Source organism: Dicentrarchus labrax, unplaced genomic scaffold (assembly GCF_905237075.1).
Source record: "Dicentrarchus labrax unplaced genomic scaffold, dlabrax2021, whole genome shotgun sequence".
Taxonomy (NCBI): Eukaryota; Metazoa; Chordata; class Actinopteri; family Moronidae; genus Dicentrarchus; species Dicentrarchus labrax.
Window position 1 is genome coordinate 25,764,496 of NW_026136714.1, and position 17,390 is coordinate 25,781,885.

General features: G+C 40.7%; 1 protein-coding gene across 2 annotated transcripts in view; it reads right to left on the minus strand.

Moving 5' to 3' along the window:
- The window catches only part of unc5db (unc-5 netrin receptor Db), a 186,641-nt gene extending 173,965 nt beyond the window's left edge, over positions 1-12,676 (minus strand). The window contains exon 1 of one of the 2 annotated variants that reach the window (XM_051422069.1): positions 12,302-12,676. In XM_051422069.1, coding sequence (XP_051278029.1) covers positions 12,302-12,386 — 85 coding nt within the window. In that variant the 5' untranslated portion in view covers positions 12,387-12,676. The remainder of the gene's footprint in view (positions 1-12,301) is intronic. The other variant, XM_051422070.1, reaches the window with a different exon arrangement.
- Positions 12,677-17,390: the final 4,714 nt, after the last annotated feature.

Here is a 17,390-nt window from a genome sequence, read left to right on the forward strand (position 1 = left end):
ATAAAAAAAAACCCAATTTTTTCCCTATGATTGATTTGATGCTCCTCCTAGTGCTCCTAATGGCATTTATAAGAATCCACCGGGCCCACTATGTTCAAGCACCAAACCCAAAGAGTCTTTCTCGAGCCAGTTACCTACTGCAGCATGCTGTCACAGGTGTCTGTTTTCAGTAACCAGGCGTCACTCAGCACATCTCAGCTCCACCTACGCTCCACATATTTGCACATTTTAGGATTAGCCAGAAGCCGGAGGAGTAAGGACTGCTAACATGGCGATGGCCAAAGCCGACCGCACTTTACAGCTTTACAACGGCTCTTCAGAAACCTATGGGTGACGTCATCGAGACTACGTCCATTTAGAGTTATACAGTGTATGATTTCGTCTTTGTGCATGTAATGAACCTGGAGAAACAGCATGCGTAGCTCATTTATACAACTCCTAATATGAGTAGGCCTATAAATGCTTCCTGACTGACAAAATCTGGATGCAGTCACAAAACTAAGCATCTCAATAACCCTGTCTTTAATGTAATTTTGCCGCCTTTTGTAACTGGTGACAAAAGCAGGACCTGATTTTAGCTAATATATAGACACTGTCAGTACTCTTTGAGGAGGTAAATTTGAGTGCAACACTCGTCCTTTTTAGTACACCCCCCCCCCTCATAGATGTCGGTCGGCTCTAGCTAGCTAGCATGGCACATCTTCCAGGGAAGACTGCAGCCCAGTAGCAGTGACAACGTTAACTTCTACACTACGTCAGCTATTGCAGATAATAGACAAATGAGCTGTATGTCCCAAACCAGCATGCATACATTTCTATTCACAGCCTGGAAACTCCTTCATTCTGGATACTAATAATGTTAGCATTATATGAGTTTAGCATGTGAGATCTCTGCGGTTTACCATGAAAATATACCAGACACTGTTCCATAGGCCAAATGTGTCAAAGCAAAAACTCATAATATTGGATGCAAGCACGAGCCAAACTTGTCTGATAACATATTTCTTGATCGGCTGCTGGTTCTTTGATTGGCCAGTCAGTACTGCTAACTTTAGATTTTCAGCTGATATGTGTTTGGTCTAACACGGTCTCCGACCCCAGACAGAAGAAATGATGTGAAACTGCCAAATGCAAAGTGAAAAGTTTGAACTGAAAACCCCAAATTGAAAAATAAACTTTTCTAATGAGGAAAGTTAGAAGCTGTTGATCGGGAGCCAGACTCAGGTCAGTCAGTCTCTCAAACGCAGTGCCTCTCTTCCTGTGGCGCTCACTCTGAGGCTTTACTGTGTGGGCTAATCCATGTGTGACAAATACTGTTTTGTTAGCAATACTTCAGCTACAATTAGACTGAGTTTGTCAAGTTGTTCTTTGCAAATCAGATTGGAGTTCCCATAGCTGCGTGATGCTAAGACCTTGTGCTCACTCATCTCCAACTTGTGTGGTGCTACAAGTGTCAAATGTATGTTCAAACTGCAGCTGATAATCTCTGTGACTAAAGATTTGATTAAATCGTGTCGCCAGAGGCAGCTAATTTGAGCGTTTCTCCACACTCCAACACTTGTAAGGGAATGCAGTTTCTTAAAATAACTTTGATTCTGTTGTCACTTTTAGATATCTACTGCATGGTGTCACAGACAGAAGAGCTGTGTTAAGCTTAGAGTTTATTATTAGTTTTTCAGTGTATGTAACAGTTGCAAGAACAATCATAGCAATAATCAAGTATTTACAAATGTGTTAATGTACATTCACCTTTACTGCTCACTGAATCATTTACTAAAAGTTCTGAAAATCTAAAATCACTTACATACTGTATGAGCTGCTGCAGAGAAGAATATCACCACCTAAACTAACAATGATCCTATAGCTGCTAGTTACTTATTGGTAGTCTCTGTTACTGGTTTATAGAGACTCTATAGAGAGTTTTTATGGCTGTAACCCTTATTTCTGACTGTTCTGGTCATTTCCAGCCAACAACGTGCTGTTAAAGGTTGTGTGAGCCCTTAGTGCTGAAACAAAGTGCATCAAGGTGGAACACCATGCAGAGCTGGCCTGATTACTGTTGCACATATACGTGCTGGTTAGTGTAGCTAGTGCTGGTCTGGTAACTGTGTTCAGTCTTGTTGAGTTAGAAAGAAGTTGTGTTTACAGGCCACATGAAATTATTGTATTCCTAGCTTTGGTTCGGTGTTTTCTTAAAATGTTAAACATTTTACCAACATCTTCATTCATAGTATTCATTAGGTTAACCCTATGACAACCCCCCCTTTGATTCGATTCAATACATTACTGGACTGCCTGACTGCTGTCATCTTATTAAGGTAAGACAACCACAAAGAGTCTAGTCTATAGACGGTAACACTATAACAGAAAAGCAGCAAATTCTGACATTTAAAAGCTGGAATGAGAACAAATTGTGGCTGATTTCCTTTAAATTGACCACTTGATTAATCCACAAATCAATTGAGCACTCCTACACTCTTACATGTCAATGAAGCACAGTACTGATTTAGAAGCAAAGTACTGTAAAAACTTTTCTATAAACTACCTTAGTTTATATTGCATTGTGAGTCATTTTTATCAACAGGGAACATTTGACAGGATATCTTAATATTGTAATATCACAATATTAGTAACTGATTATATGTAATATAATTTTTAATAGTAATAATAATTATTAGTAGTAGTAATTATTATAATTAGCAGTAATATATCAATATTAATATAACCAGATATATTACAGAACAATATAATAAATGACATCAGAAAGTAAGTGCAGTAGGTCTGTTTTGCTTTACAAATAAGTGGATGATTGTTGGTTATTCCGATTGTTCTAGGACGGCAGTAACAACTGCTACAGTATGACTGACGCTTGTCTTTCTTATCTCAGTCCTACACATTTTAATGAAGTGAACACATAGACAACAAGTCATCAAATAAATCAGTTGTCACTATGATGGCTTCATTTTCTATAAGTTCTATAATAAAGGGCTTTAAAATAATTACATTCATTCAGGACATAAATCACATTTTTGTGTCTATCATATTGAGGGTTCACTGTGTTTATTACACTATTACAGCCTTTTCCCGGCCTTTCTGCAGCACCTGTGCGTGTCAACCACTGGTCACAAACAGCGTGGTCCAATGACTAACATGTGCCCACCAGCGAGACCGAGAGGTCCTCAAGGCAGGACAGGACACAGCGAGCTGAGACTGGGGCTCGGCAGACCATTCATCACAACTTGTCCTTCAGCACTGTTCTGTCCCGGCAGGCCCGCTGCTGCTCCATGGATCAACAGAGGACATGTTTGAACAGCTGACCCAAGGCCATGAAAGTGGGTACTGCAAAAGCAGAGAACCATCAGGGCTGGCATATCAAAGGCTATACATCAGGCGTCCAAGAAATTACCTGTGATCTATGTAGTGAGAGGGGTTTCTACAACTACTGGACTTTCAGTGAAGGCGGCTCTCGTTGCTGGGTTACTATCCTGGCTGCTTTCTTAGCTAAATGAAATCTGGCTCTTTTTGTCTCTATGCTCTCTGATTTACAACACTCCATACTGGCTTTAATGTCGATGTTGAAGTCGATGACAACAGAGACCTGCAAATGCTCACATCGACCAGGCTGTGCCTTATTTTGTGAAGAAAAGCTGAAAAGGCAAAGCAGAAATACAGATACTGTAGAACAGAACTAAATGTCTACAGCCCGATAGCAGCTCTGTGAGACCGTATGCACGGTGGGGCTTTGAGCTAAAAGCTAACATCAGCATGACACAATGACAATGTGAACATGCCGATGTTTAAAAGGTATTATGCTGGGGTGGCTGGGCACCCTGTGGTACCCCTTTATATCTGCACCTGAAGACAAAACACGGAGCTTGTACCTTAAAGAGGGGCTACTTCTGTTGCATGGACGTGGTTTGTGAATGAAAAGTCTGACAGACCAGAAAACTATACCGTACACAAACGCAACTATAAAGTGTTTTTCATTTATCTTTTTATTTATATATTGTTACATGCTTAATCGAAATTGTTTATACAGTTTCTGAATAAAAAAAAAAATCAAATATCACTAAGTGAGAGTAACTGAAATAAAAAATAGGCATTTCTGATTTTATATAAACTATTCATTGAATTAAAAATATGCGCTATATTGTGATATGTATTGTGATCTAGATATGAAATTACCTTAGATTATGGCCATATCACGCAGCCCTAGTGGCAGTCCATCCAATAGCTGTTGAGATATTTCAGTCTGGACCAAATCGTTGGCCACAAGCCTGGCTTATAAAAACAAAAGGTGGTCAATGGCATGCGATATACAAAGTAATGACACTCCTATACCTTGGTTCCAATGGATGGACTACTAGAGATTCACTTACAAACTCCAAGTCATTCAAAAGGCCATTTACTTGAGATAGGCTGACATAGATTTCAGCAATGACCCATACATCAACGGGACATGTTTTTCGATAACAATATTGAATTCTCTCTGACTTGATAAGAGACGAGGCCTCGCCTTTCACTCGACTCTGATTCTATAGAAGCTCACACCCAGATGCTATCAGATATAGCCAGCAACATAATAAAACTAAAATTTACGCAGGACTGTGTGTGGATTTCCTAATTACTGTGTGTGTGTGTGTGTGTGTGTGTGTGTGTGTGTGTGTGCGGGCACTGTCACACACACGTCCCCCCAGTAGGCCTTATGGCTGCTTGGAGGTTTGCTAAATGGGATGCTATCATAAAGCAGCCTTGTAAAAAGCTCATCTGGTGCACACGATCTGTAAACACAGATATGAAGGAGTTCATGGATCCTGCACAAACTGACACCTCTAAATTTGGAGTATATTACCACAATAGTGCCAGCGCTTGCTCTACAGCAGAGGCCAAATTAATGTGAAAACACACACATAAGCACTGCTTCTTCATAAAGACCATGTTCTACTTGTGCTGAAGCTTGAGAGTAATTGCTCCACAGTACAAGTGTGATTAATTACAGTTTGCAGCAATAAATATGTGTTTATTTAGAGCAGATGTAAGAATCTTCAAAGATTAAAGAAATGAAAATGATATTCAATTAATAGCTATGAATATTTAAGCACAGTTTTGTATCATTTTATTACAGTTGTGTGTGTGTGTGTGTGTGTGTGTGTGTGTGTGTGTGTGTGTGTGTGTGTGTGTGTGTGTGTAGGTGGCTGTGGAAAATAAGTTATCACCCATACAGAGAAGATAAACTACTTTTTCTATTTAGCTGTTATTTCACACAGTTGTTATCTATTATTTAGGATGTATGAATATTCCATGGATACTATGTGGCTGTTGTTTTGACCCTTGCACTTCATATTACTGTATATATGTACACTTAACGCAGACTAAATTAAGAATGTGTCATTGCTGCTTTGTGTAAAAATATCAACTAAATGCCTATAATGAGAGTAAGGGAGGGAGGGAAGACTACTAGGGAGCAGGTGGGAGTAGGGGTAGGGAGGATGGGAAGGAAGGGAGGGTCAACTCATTTGGCTTTGCTATCAACATAATTGTTATTTTATTTATTTATTTTTGTGTATTTGTTTCTTATTTCTAACCCCTTCTTAGTTCTTACATAACCTTTTTTTTGTATTTCAACAGTTCTTCATTCGGGACGCCCAGTTAGCTCACCTGGTAGAGCTGGGGCCCCATGTACAAAGGCTGAGTCTGTGCCGCAGCAGTCCAGGGCTCGAGTCCGACCTGTGGCCCTTCACTGCATGTCATTCCCTTTCTCTCTCCCCCTTTCTGATTACCTGTGTGCCTCTGAGTGTTTCCAGTAACCTCAATGCCACATGCACAATTGTATGGACTATGAAATTGAGCACTGAATGTACCAATGTAATGTGAAAAATATCTGCTCAATAAAAATTAATACATATTAAATTAAATACCATACATGGTGTCTCTGACTCTTTTCTTGAAGGCAGTTTACCCTGCATCATCATCATACAGTACAGTGAATCCTCCGCCTACCGCATTTAATTCCCAAGTGTTTTTCACCCTCGGGGGAGTTCTTTTGCAAGTGCTGAAAAAACATAAAATCACAGGGAAAAAAGATGTGTCCATGTGTATCACTCAGGGCTCACACAAAGATTGCAATATTTAAGAAGAAACCTACCGACCGACCGTGGAATGAAGACATGTGGCTGTAAGAGCACAACTGATTGAATCTCCTGACTGAGATGGATGAAGGGTATCTGCGGCATTGTTACATGATTTAGCACTGTGACTGAGTGGGCCTTCTCAGCCTGTCCTGATTGCCGTCCCCTCAGATTAAGTAAGACGGAAGCTCCTGTGTTCATCCAGGACAGATTAGGCCATCATGACTCAAGCGTTTTGGGAGGAATTCTGAATAGCAGCCCGCTTAGCGCGCTGATTCTGGGGAAATGGCAAAGTTGAGGGTGAAAGAGCGAAAGAGAAGATTACTAAAATGTCACTATTGCTGTTTGTAGCTATTACAGTGTCATTGCTTACTGAAATATCTTTGCTTCTACTAACAAATATTTTCATTATTAATCAATCTACAGACTATTTTTTTGTTAAATTGACTAATGATCTATAAAATTGTCCATCAACATTTTTCAATTTTAATGGACATTTTTAAATTAAGTCGTGACTCAAGGTCCACTTACTAGCTTTTCCGAATAAACTCCATCTATTGAGGAAGACTGTGAGATGCACTTGAAAGCCCTCAAAACATTTTTTTTTTCTTTTGGAAATAACTTTCACACTCAAGCCTAAATGTTTTGTTTTATCCAACTAACAACAACCTTAAAGGAGCAGTGTGTAGGATTTAGTGGCATCTGGCAGTGTAGTTGCGGACTGTTACATTCTCGCCTCTACCTCCCATTCCAAGCACGTTGGAGAGACTACGGTGGCCGCGAAACTTCACAGGCCATATCTACAGCCAGTGTTTGGTTTGTCCATCTACTGTAGAAAAATGCCGGTTCAAGATGGCCGCCTCAATGGAAGAGGAGCTTTATGTAGATAAAAACAGCTCATTCTAAGGTAACAAAACACAAAATGATTCTTATTTTCAGGTGATTATACACTAATGAGAACATACCTATAAATATTATCGTCCATTTCTACCAATGGATCCTCCTAAATGTTACACACTGGACCTTTAAGGTATTCAATTTGCAGTGATACAAAACTAAAACAAAAAAACAGCAAAACTGCACATTTGAGAGTCTGAGAGAGAGTTTTTGCCTAAAAAAAAATGATTACCATCTCTGTCTAACTAATTCATTCTCTGTCGATTTCAGTCGATTTGAAGCTTTTCAACTAAAAACATCTTCCTAATGCTGCTAGAACAAATATGCCGGGGCAGTGACAAGCGCCTCTCACTGATCTCCTTCTCCGTTATAGCTGGCTTCAGTCACGTGACGCTGGCTCTGAACGAAAACGCGTTTTGGATTAGCTAGACAGGTAGACTAGTGCTTTATGTCCCTCTCAGCGATTATAGTTTTTCAAAATGGCGGAACAACATGGAAGCCTCCATGGACTGGCCCGTCCAATGTATATACAGATAAGAAATTCTTCGCTTACGAGGATAAGTCAGATCATTGGCAGAGGTAATTTTACACCAATGAGGACACATTTATGAATTAAGACATTGATTTTAGCCAGTAACATACTTAAAACACTACACAATGTCCCTTTAAGGTTGCAGGCTGCAAAACCTAAAAAGACAGACGAGGCTAAAATAATACATAGAACCGAGGTGAACTGCAAAGTCGGGTTGTGGGTTTAACTTGCTACCAGCAACATCTTTTATATTACACATTTTTACATTGTTAAAATAACAATATTGATTGGTGCAGCTTTAATGTTTCTCATGTTGCTGTTTTTACACCTGCATCAATCTCCTTCACTCTTACTACCATTTTGGTCCCCTGATGGTCCCTACTAGACGCCCCGAATGCCTTTGCAGCGTACACCTACAGATACAGTGGCTGGGGAAAGTTGAATGTGTAAGTATCATTCAGCCACACAGTAGACAGGAAAACCCAATGAGCTGCCGGGCTGATTGCTGACTACATTAAGCCTCTTAGGCAGCACGCTGATGAATCCACTCGTTGAAATGTGAAGGTAATAGTCTTGACATAGCAAAGACATAACTCACCGACTGTACCTGCAAAGTCCCCAAATGACAGCAATCTCAAGTAGGAGCCAGTCCAATATGAAAGAGGACTTTGCTTTTATTACCATCATCATTACTGTATATCATTTCTGAATGTACAGCCATTTGGTTTCATTTAAATGTAAATCTGGGCACTGAAGTGCGCACGTTGTCACCCACGGCAGCCTGACTATGATGATTCATTCTGGGATCGGCAGGGAAAATATAAGAGCCCCTTTACTTTCTCTGAGGGAAAATAACAGATTTGACCTTTGTCTGTTTTCATGAAAGCTCTGTACACAGCAAAATAAAAAACCTTGAGATTTTCTTTTTCTCTTCTAGAAAACAAAAGTAGCCACCGTTTTGTGCATCCTTTGTACTCTGCTGTCTCTCTTTTTCTTTTTCTTTTTTTTTTGCCCAACCTGAAGAACAAGAACAGAGAGGTACAATCTGTGCCGCAAGGTCAGGGGTGGACTAAAGCCTGAGGAGAATTGACGAGTCCACATGTCAAATGATTTTACAGCAACACAAGAGACATGGCATCACATGCCATGTGGCGATGGCTACTTCAGTGAGACTTGACACATATTGTGCATCTGTGGAGCTAGAAGATGCTGTTTGCTGCTAATATTTATCAAATGAGCTGACCATTGCACATGTGCACAATCTTTCCAACAGGGCAAACATTAGCAGCTCCATACCCTGATCTCATAGCATATTCTTGTAATCATATAGCATTAGGAGAATGTACAGCAGAGCATGTTGAATTATTGGCAAATGAACTGGATGACATCAACAATCCTTAATCAAATATCAGATAATCCCCTTGCTCATTATTTTTCTTTCTCTATACACACCCGCTCTCTTGCTAAATCACACATCACAGAAATTAATCACCAAGTCCCAAATAAATATGCCTGTGTGTCACATGAAATCAACAAGACCTTCATCAGGAGCCAGGTTATGAGGGATATTACATATCAGTGCATTCACATAGCATCTTTGCATCTATAAACGGGGCTTCATAACATAGACAAATACATGGTAATAGCCGAAACCTGATCTATAAGGAAGTCACATCTAATATCAGGAAGCTGTATCTTTAAATCTCTTATGTGTTTCATGTCCAGTACTGTGCAACACGATTGAAAAGCCTTTTAAAGTTTCCCTCTGGGCCACACCATGCTTATTGACGGCCGTGTTGCACAGGAGGAGCCCTCCTTCGTGACCCCTCGCGTGAGTCTCGTCCCAGCCAACAGGGCCTGTGAACATCACTGTTGATCCTTAAGAGCTTAAATCTGGCTGAGTGCGAGTTAGCACAGTCAAGACCCGCCGCGGGCGGTTCATGGAGTCAACTTTGTGGGGAAATGTCCGTGTGACACCTGTTGTTACGTCTGTGGCCTTGGAGACCGGTGTGACGTGCAGAGAGATGGTAATGCGGAAGGCGTTTGTGCACGAAATGTCACTTCAGTTACTGCAGGACATGATTGAAGCATTCAGGGGGCATTAATGAGATTTTTATGCAGCTGCGTCAAGAGCTAAAATGATTAGTGGATTTATTGATTAGTCAATGGACAAAAATATGAATCTATTTGGTAATGAATTTAATCATAATTAATATTCTTTAAGCAAAACTATCAAGCATTCTCTGATTAACTTCTCAAAAGTTAGGATATTATCTTTTGGATTGGTGCTCAGATAAAACCAGGAATATGGGCTCAGGGAACGATATCAACAGACATCAACAACTAAAGTCAGCCTGTTAGTTAGCCTGTTTGCCCAACATAGAATTCTGGTGTGATTCCCTCTTTGCACACAGGATCAAACTTGAATAACATCTACATCTCTGAAACAGCAGTGAACAAACTAGGGCTGCAACTAAAGATTATTATTTTAACGATTACTCTGTGGATCATTTTCTCAATTCATTGATTGGCTGTTTGGTCTATAAAATGTCTGAAAATAGTGAAAACATCCTCAAATGTTTTGTTTTTCCTCAACCCAGAAATATCTGCTCTAAACAGTAGTTCCAACCTAGGCGTCAGGACCCCCAACCAAAGAGAAATCATTTACAGGACAGGAAAGACAAAAAAATATTCTAGAATTTTTTCTCTAATCAACACTTATGTCATCATTTAACCTTGATGATGTCATCAGATAACCTCAGTGATGTCATAGGGTTCACACCTGTTTTTTACACAAAGCCTGCATTATAAACGGAGGTGTGGGGTTTGAAAGATATGGCAATTTTTCAGGCTGGGAGGGTATAATGAAAGACGCTATCAAGCTGCATTATGGGAATTGTAGGATCCAGTGTTTCCGCAGCTTGACCCATACCAAAAGGACCAAAAGTCAGGATATTTCAGCCTTTGCTGCTTCAATTTTGACCGTTCTTTTTTTTATCTGTCTCCTGTGAGTCCTCCAACTTTCTGTTGGTGCAATAATAAATAATAACTGGAGTAATTAAACTTCTCATGGCTCATAAATGTACTGCGTGCAACCTGTGACGATGGGGGTTGCAAGAAGACATTGTGTCATTTTAAGGGGGTAAATGCATTGTAACCATGCATTTAGCTCTCTTTTCAGAATGTGCTTTCATCATTTCTTGGCTTTTTTTTAAATTGACGTTTAATTGACGCAAGTTTTGTACAATTGTACATGACACCTGTTTCCCTCTCATGAAAATAAACTCAGAACAATACTGCCCTGAATAGTCACACACAAGCTCCATAGTAAAGTGCAACTTTCCACACAGTACACCAATAAAATGTAATATAGACACAATCCAACAGATGTGATCAGATCCACCAATAAGATGAAAAGCCGGAGAGCTCAATCTAACGGGGGACTTTCCACACCCATGTACAGTGACTGTAGAGGGCAATGGAGTCGTGATGCTGTGACCTCAATCTATTACTGCACTCACTTCAGCTCCATGGGCTGCCATACAGTGAGTTTAGAACATGTGGTTCTAGGCGTGGGGCGGGGGGGTAAAATCAGATCTAGCATTGGTGTACACAGTCACCTACTGTAACCTACATTAACAGGAAGGTGAAGAATCTCTTCTGTGCCGCAGTCATTACAGTAGACACAGAATGATGAGCCATTTTTTCAGAGATGCACAGACACAATCAGATGACTGAAAAACAAACATATTATTGTGGAGCTGTGTGCTTGTACATTGTAACATTTGATTAAAATGAGTCTGAGTGCAGCAGCTACAACTCTTCGGAAAAGTCTGCATACAATAACACTTGAAAAATCTGTAGAACATTTCTTTTCTTGATTTTTGTTCTCCATTAAAAAAAAAAAAATCACATCAAACATCAAACTGGGACTGATGCCCAATCCTCAACAACCTCCCCACCTGGCACATCCTCCCCACATTCAAGTGTATTCTTACCTACAGAATATGCCTAGAACATGTTCATTATCTCATAATCTCATAATCCAGCTCGTGTCCTTTCAAAAATCGTATTATGTGCCTGGAACAATGCTTTTCTTATTTTTAATTCAGCATAAATAATGCCTGTCCCTGCGCCCTGCACAGGCAGCCTTACACAGATTACTACCCCCCCAACCCCCCAAATGTCCCTATCCAATACATGTTATCAGGGAGTGAGCCGCTTTATAATGAAGACAGAATCTGTACTGTAACTCCCAGAGAAAATGCGTTGACATGCCTGTTGCACAGGCGTGTCTGAATTAAAGGCTGCTCCTGAATGCAGCGCGGTCATGATGATGGATTCATTAAAGACTGCGAGAACTGAGTAAACTGGCACAATTAACATCGATTTGAGGGGAATATGAGGGGGAAAAAAGAAAGATAAACAGTGTGGGAACTTGACAGTGCGAGCCGCGGCTTGATGAATCAATATCAGGAGCTCCGCTGCGCACTGGGGGAAGAGAGAGAGCTCAAACAGTGACAATAAGTCCGGGGTTGGATCAAAAAGCCCCGCTGAAAATTGCATGTGCACAATGGCACATCTTCACAAATGCCCCAAATATTTACAAACGCGACAGAAACGCGAGAAGTGGTGCGTAACCACGAGCATGGCACAAGCTTCTTTTTAACACGCCGGGGGGAAACGCGTCTGAAACCCAGTGACAGTGAAAGTATCCATGCACGCACACGGACACAGCTCTTACCTTTGGAGATCACGGACACTGTGCAATAAACGAGGATCAGGAGGCCCGTCATGGAGAGGTAACGTCCTTTTGTCAGCGCACCCATACCGACGCGTAGCTCTCCACGGGTACGCTGCCGGGGTGACGGTGCTCCGGATCTCTGGTGCCTCCTCTCGCCTCCTCCGAGCTGGACGAGCCCCGTAAACCAGGGATGGGGGCAGTTTGGCGCTCTGGCAGGAGAGGAAGAAGAAGAAGGAGGAGGAGGAGGAGGAGGAGGAGGAGTGAATGGCTTACGGGCTGGACTGTTGGTCGAAAGGGAAGAAGCATCTTCACTTCACTTTTGCTGTGAGTGTGTGCGCAGCAGAGGAGACGTGCGCTCAGAGTTTACCCCCCTTCCCAGGCATCATCATCCCGGAGCCTGCTTCGTGCTAACCAATGGCAGAGGGAGGAAGGCGGAGAGGAGGAGACGGTGGGGTAGGCTACATGCAGGCCTACTCACTCAAGTGTTTCTTGTAATACTTGTACCTGTAATGCAGCAGTCAGAACTCTAACACAGGAATACAGTTTCAGGGAATACTGGCCAGAAATATCATTCATGTCTCTTCACTTTCACATGTGACAGAAACTGTACACTCAAGTCTCCAAGCCTGCTGATACATTTCAAGAGATAGTGAGGCAGTGACTGGCAGTTAACACACATATGTGGGGAGCCTGATTAACTATTATACCCTCACCAACGACTGCAGAGCCACACTGGCCCTTAAGGCTCCTGCCTGCCAAGTACATTTTTAAGAAGTGTTTCTTGGCATTTGTGTTCTGTTATACAGTCATAATTAAAAGCTACAAAATATGCAGATTTATTTGGGCCACAGAATGAGCTTAGAACTCTGTCACTGTCATAAAAATCACAACCATGTGAAGCAGGGGCGGATCTAGAGGGATGGCATAGGTGGCAGCTGCCCTTGAAAAAGAAATGTAAATTGATGCATATAATTCTGAATGTAACGATTTATTGCAAGACAGTTCAATCGTTTTACAAATATGTAAAGATTCAAACTGGTGAGGTGACGAATTAACGGTGATACTCTTTTTAAACTGCAGAGGGCTACTTTTGACTTTGCTAGTTCGACGTCCCACAACGCTCTCATCAGTAGCTGTATCAAAGAGCTAAGACATCAGTTTCAGGGGTCGGCAAAGCTTCACAGGGGGGTCACAAGGCCTTCTTGATTTTAAGGGGTGTAAGAAAATTTTAAAATATACACAGTATAACACTAAATTAAAATGCTTGCTTAGATAGTATGTATGATTGTTACATAAAAAACGCAGGCAGAGAATTGTATAAAAAGTTCCTAAAACCATCATAAAACTCACCTCTAATGTAATAAAATCAATCAGCTCAAAATTCAACCAAATCACTCATTTTACACAAACGTCCTGCAGTTATTGTGTTCACTATTCGGGTTCATTGTTCAGATGTGATTCATTCTAAAAGCTCACATGATGGAAGTGGCCCAAGACCCTCAGGGGTCCCGAAGACTCCAGGTTTAAAATGGGCAATTAGTTAGTGGTAATTTGATTAATAATACAGTATGCACCACTCAGCTCATACAGTAATTTAACATCATCTATAATATTCATAATCTACCATAGTGACTCTAAACCAGCGCAGCATGATTAGGGATTTAAAAAATGGGCAACAAAAGCAATTTAGAACTTAGTGAGCATTAGAAAAAGGAGAAATGAAGAGCTTCGAGAATCTGAGTCAAAATATGATTTGGGGATATGCAAATTCTCCAGAAATCTGCAAGGGGATTAGGTTAAGGACTGATGACTAATGATAAGCACAACACATTATATAATAAATAACACCGAATTATGTAATAGCTCAACAAAATGTAATACATTTTCACTTCATTATGTGACACGCCCACAAACACCCACATTTTGTAACAATCTGCCGCATTTTGTTATAAATGATTACATATTGTGGTGGCTATTGAGGGACTTTTTTTTAAACTGCTATTTGAATAGGCTTTTTGATGGTCTTTTTAGGGAGCCCTGTCAAAAGACCACTGCATTAGTTGACCCTGCTAGAAATAAAAGCATGAATGAGTTCTTCCAGGTCGGAGAATTGGCATGAAGTCTCTGAGTTTGGCATATTACATATTGTGTTCATGCTGTTTATGACAAAGTGCGGGTGTTATTACATAATGAAGTGAAACATTTTTCATTCCATTTTGTCAAATCATTATGTAATGCAGTGTTGATACAAGCACTCAACACAATTTATAAAAGAAAAATGGAAGAAAGAACAAAGATCTTAAAGGACCATTGTGTGGGATTTAGGGGCATCTAACGGTGTAGTTGTAGACTGCAACCAACTCGCCTCACCCTCCCCTTTCACAAAACTACGGTGGCTGCAAATTTGAAAAAATTATAATTGTAGCTTGCATTTCTCTTAAAATTAAGGGGAGCTGCAGAGGTGTCCTGACCTGCCGAGAGGAGAGATATCTTGGGAATGCTTGATGACAGAAAGTTTATTAAAGGACCAGTGTATAGTGGCATCTAGCAATGTAGTTGCGAATGGCACACTCAATTCCCAAGGTTGAGGGAGAAACTAAGGTGGGCGCTAAACGTGCAAAAAATAAAAGCGGCCCGATGTGGTACAATGTCTCTTCTGGGTTACCAACATGGTTCAACATGGCAAACTGTAGAAGAGGACCTGTTCCCTCTGTAGATAAAAACAACTTATATAAGGTCATGAAAACACGATTCCTATATTCCGGTGATTATACACGAATGAAAACATACCTATGAATATGATAATCCATTTCTGCCAATACATCCTCCTAAATGTAACACACTGGACCTTTAATCTTTAGATTTCAGATAATGAATGGCAAAACATATGGCAGATATACCACACAACGACCAATTCACAGAGGGAGCAAATTCTGCTAAAAGTTGGAATCGTTTTCAAAGGTGAAAAGTAAGGCTGGCTTTAGACGACAACGATCTGAACACAAACCGCAAAAGTGGCGTTGCGTTCCCACTTTTTATTCCGCGTTTAGACGAGCGTCTTAAAATATTTTGTCGGTTTCACTCGGGGCCGTTGTTGTGTAAAGCCAGCCTAAAGTTGGATTTATGCGGGTAACACCACGAGAAGAGAACATGCTGTAGGGTGGGTACGCCATAGCTGAAATACTACAGCTAATACTAGGATATAAGGTTCCTATGAGTTGTACTTCATCTCTGTAACTTCTGTGAAGAAAGTGCAACCAGAAGTAAGTTAATAGCAAGTAAAAAGGCTATCATGACTAATTTGGGGGAAAAATAGCAGCCCTGACACAGGATCAATAGCTTGTTTGCAGTCACCTGATTCCAATGACGCATGAAATGCAGATGGAGGGCAGGAATTGAAAAGCAGAAAGGATGAGGTGAAGGAAAGTCTGTGCTATGCTAGTTCAAACAATATTGAAGAGAAAGATACAAACACATGTTGGACATGATTCTTATGTTATGAAGAGCAGCGATTTTCCAACTGAACTGAGAGACTTGGCCTTTCTGGCGAGGAACTGAAGTCGTCATACAGCTCTCCTCAAAGCCACCAGACTCCTTTCATAAAAATAGTAATTTGACCTTGCAGCCACGGGAGTTTCTGGTCTACTGCTGCCTCCATTAGTTATTTTGTTTGTGTTATTGTGTGACACCAAAGTCAGTCTGGTGGATGGATATAATGGCTTCAGTTCCCCATCGACTGTCTGAAGATATTGGGAATACAGCGAGAGATTTGGGATTAAGGTTTTTTAAATAGGCCACGTTTTGCTGCTAACCCGTCCACAGACGTACTTGCAAGCCGTATTTTCCAGCGTTTCTCGGTCAACTTCTAGAACTCTTGCCTGTATGAAGAACAACTCGATACAAGCGCCTTGTGGAATCTCTGTTTGATTGATCTGAGCAACCATTAACAATGCCAGACAGGCATTGTGAGAGTTTGTGATGGTGCTTCCAATGTAGAAAATCACTTCCTGCCTTCCAGCTGCAGTTTGCGCCACAGGAACGCAGTGAAGTGACGTCATCTGCAATCTATGGCAAGGAATTGTTGAAAAAAAAATTTTAAAGGGAAAAACTTCCTTGAGATTACAAGAGGCTCAGACTTAAGAAAGTGCTATTTCTTTTGATGCCTTTTGAAAATTCAGTGTCATACTAATAGTCTTTGGTTTGAGGACAGGTGTCAGTCAAGGTGGTGTTGCTGAAGGACAACCATCAGAGCACCTTCTACTGTGCAGTGTGCAGCATGGACCTGTAGTCACACATGACCAGAACCATTTTACTTTGCTTTTCATGATTCATGCTGCTCGTTGTTTTCCTGTCATCTGTAATTTGAAATGTGTCTACATTAATGACACAACTATAAATTGAATAATTGCACGGGAGAGAACCATATGGCGCATCTACAGCAGCTACAAAGAATCTCCTGCTAAGATGCATGTTTAGTCTGTACCATCTATAATGTCCCTGTTGCAGAGAATGCTGAAAGCCACTTCAGTTTTTATGTCCACATCTCTCATCAAACAAAACAAAGTACAGGCTTAAAACCAATAAAAAATAAATGTGTATCTCAACATTCTGCACATACTTCATTTATACACTTTTTTATTTTTATTCCTTAGAAATAACTGCAAATAAACACTTTCAGAAAGCCAGCACTTTCCTGTTATAACAATCTTTGCTATTCTGTCAAAATTTTCAGCAACTCTGCTGCTGATGTGTGGAATATCTCTGGCAAGTTTCCCTTCCATCAAGCAGAGCTGAGGGTGTTTCGTCAGGAGGTTCTTGACCTGATTCTGTGTTGCACATATTCTGCATTCAATTATGTTCTCACTCTCATCTGACACTGATGTGATGTTCTGTAATCAGCATGACCAGCAGAAAGATGTGTGGAATGGCTTCAAATTTGAATTTATGTATTTGAATAAAATTAGATACTGAAGCAAGCGAGCCTCACTGCATCTGATAGCTCATATTGGAGTTTGTGGGCGTTTCCATGACAATAAGTGTATCTTAATTCATTTATCAGAAACAGCTAGGCAGCTGGAGCAATCCTGTG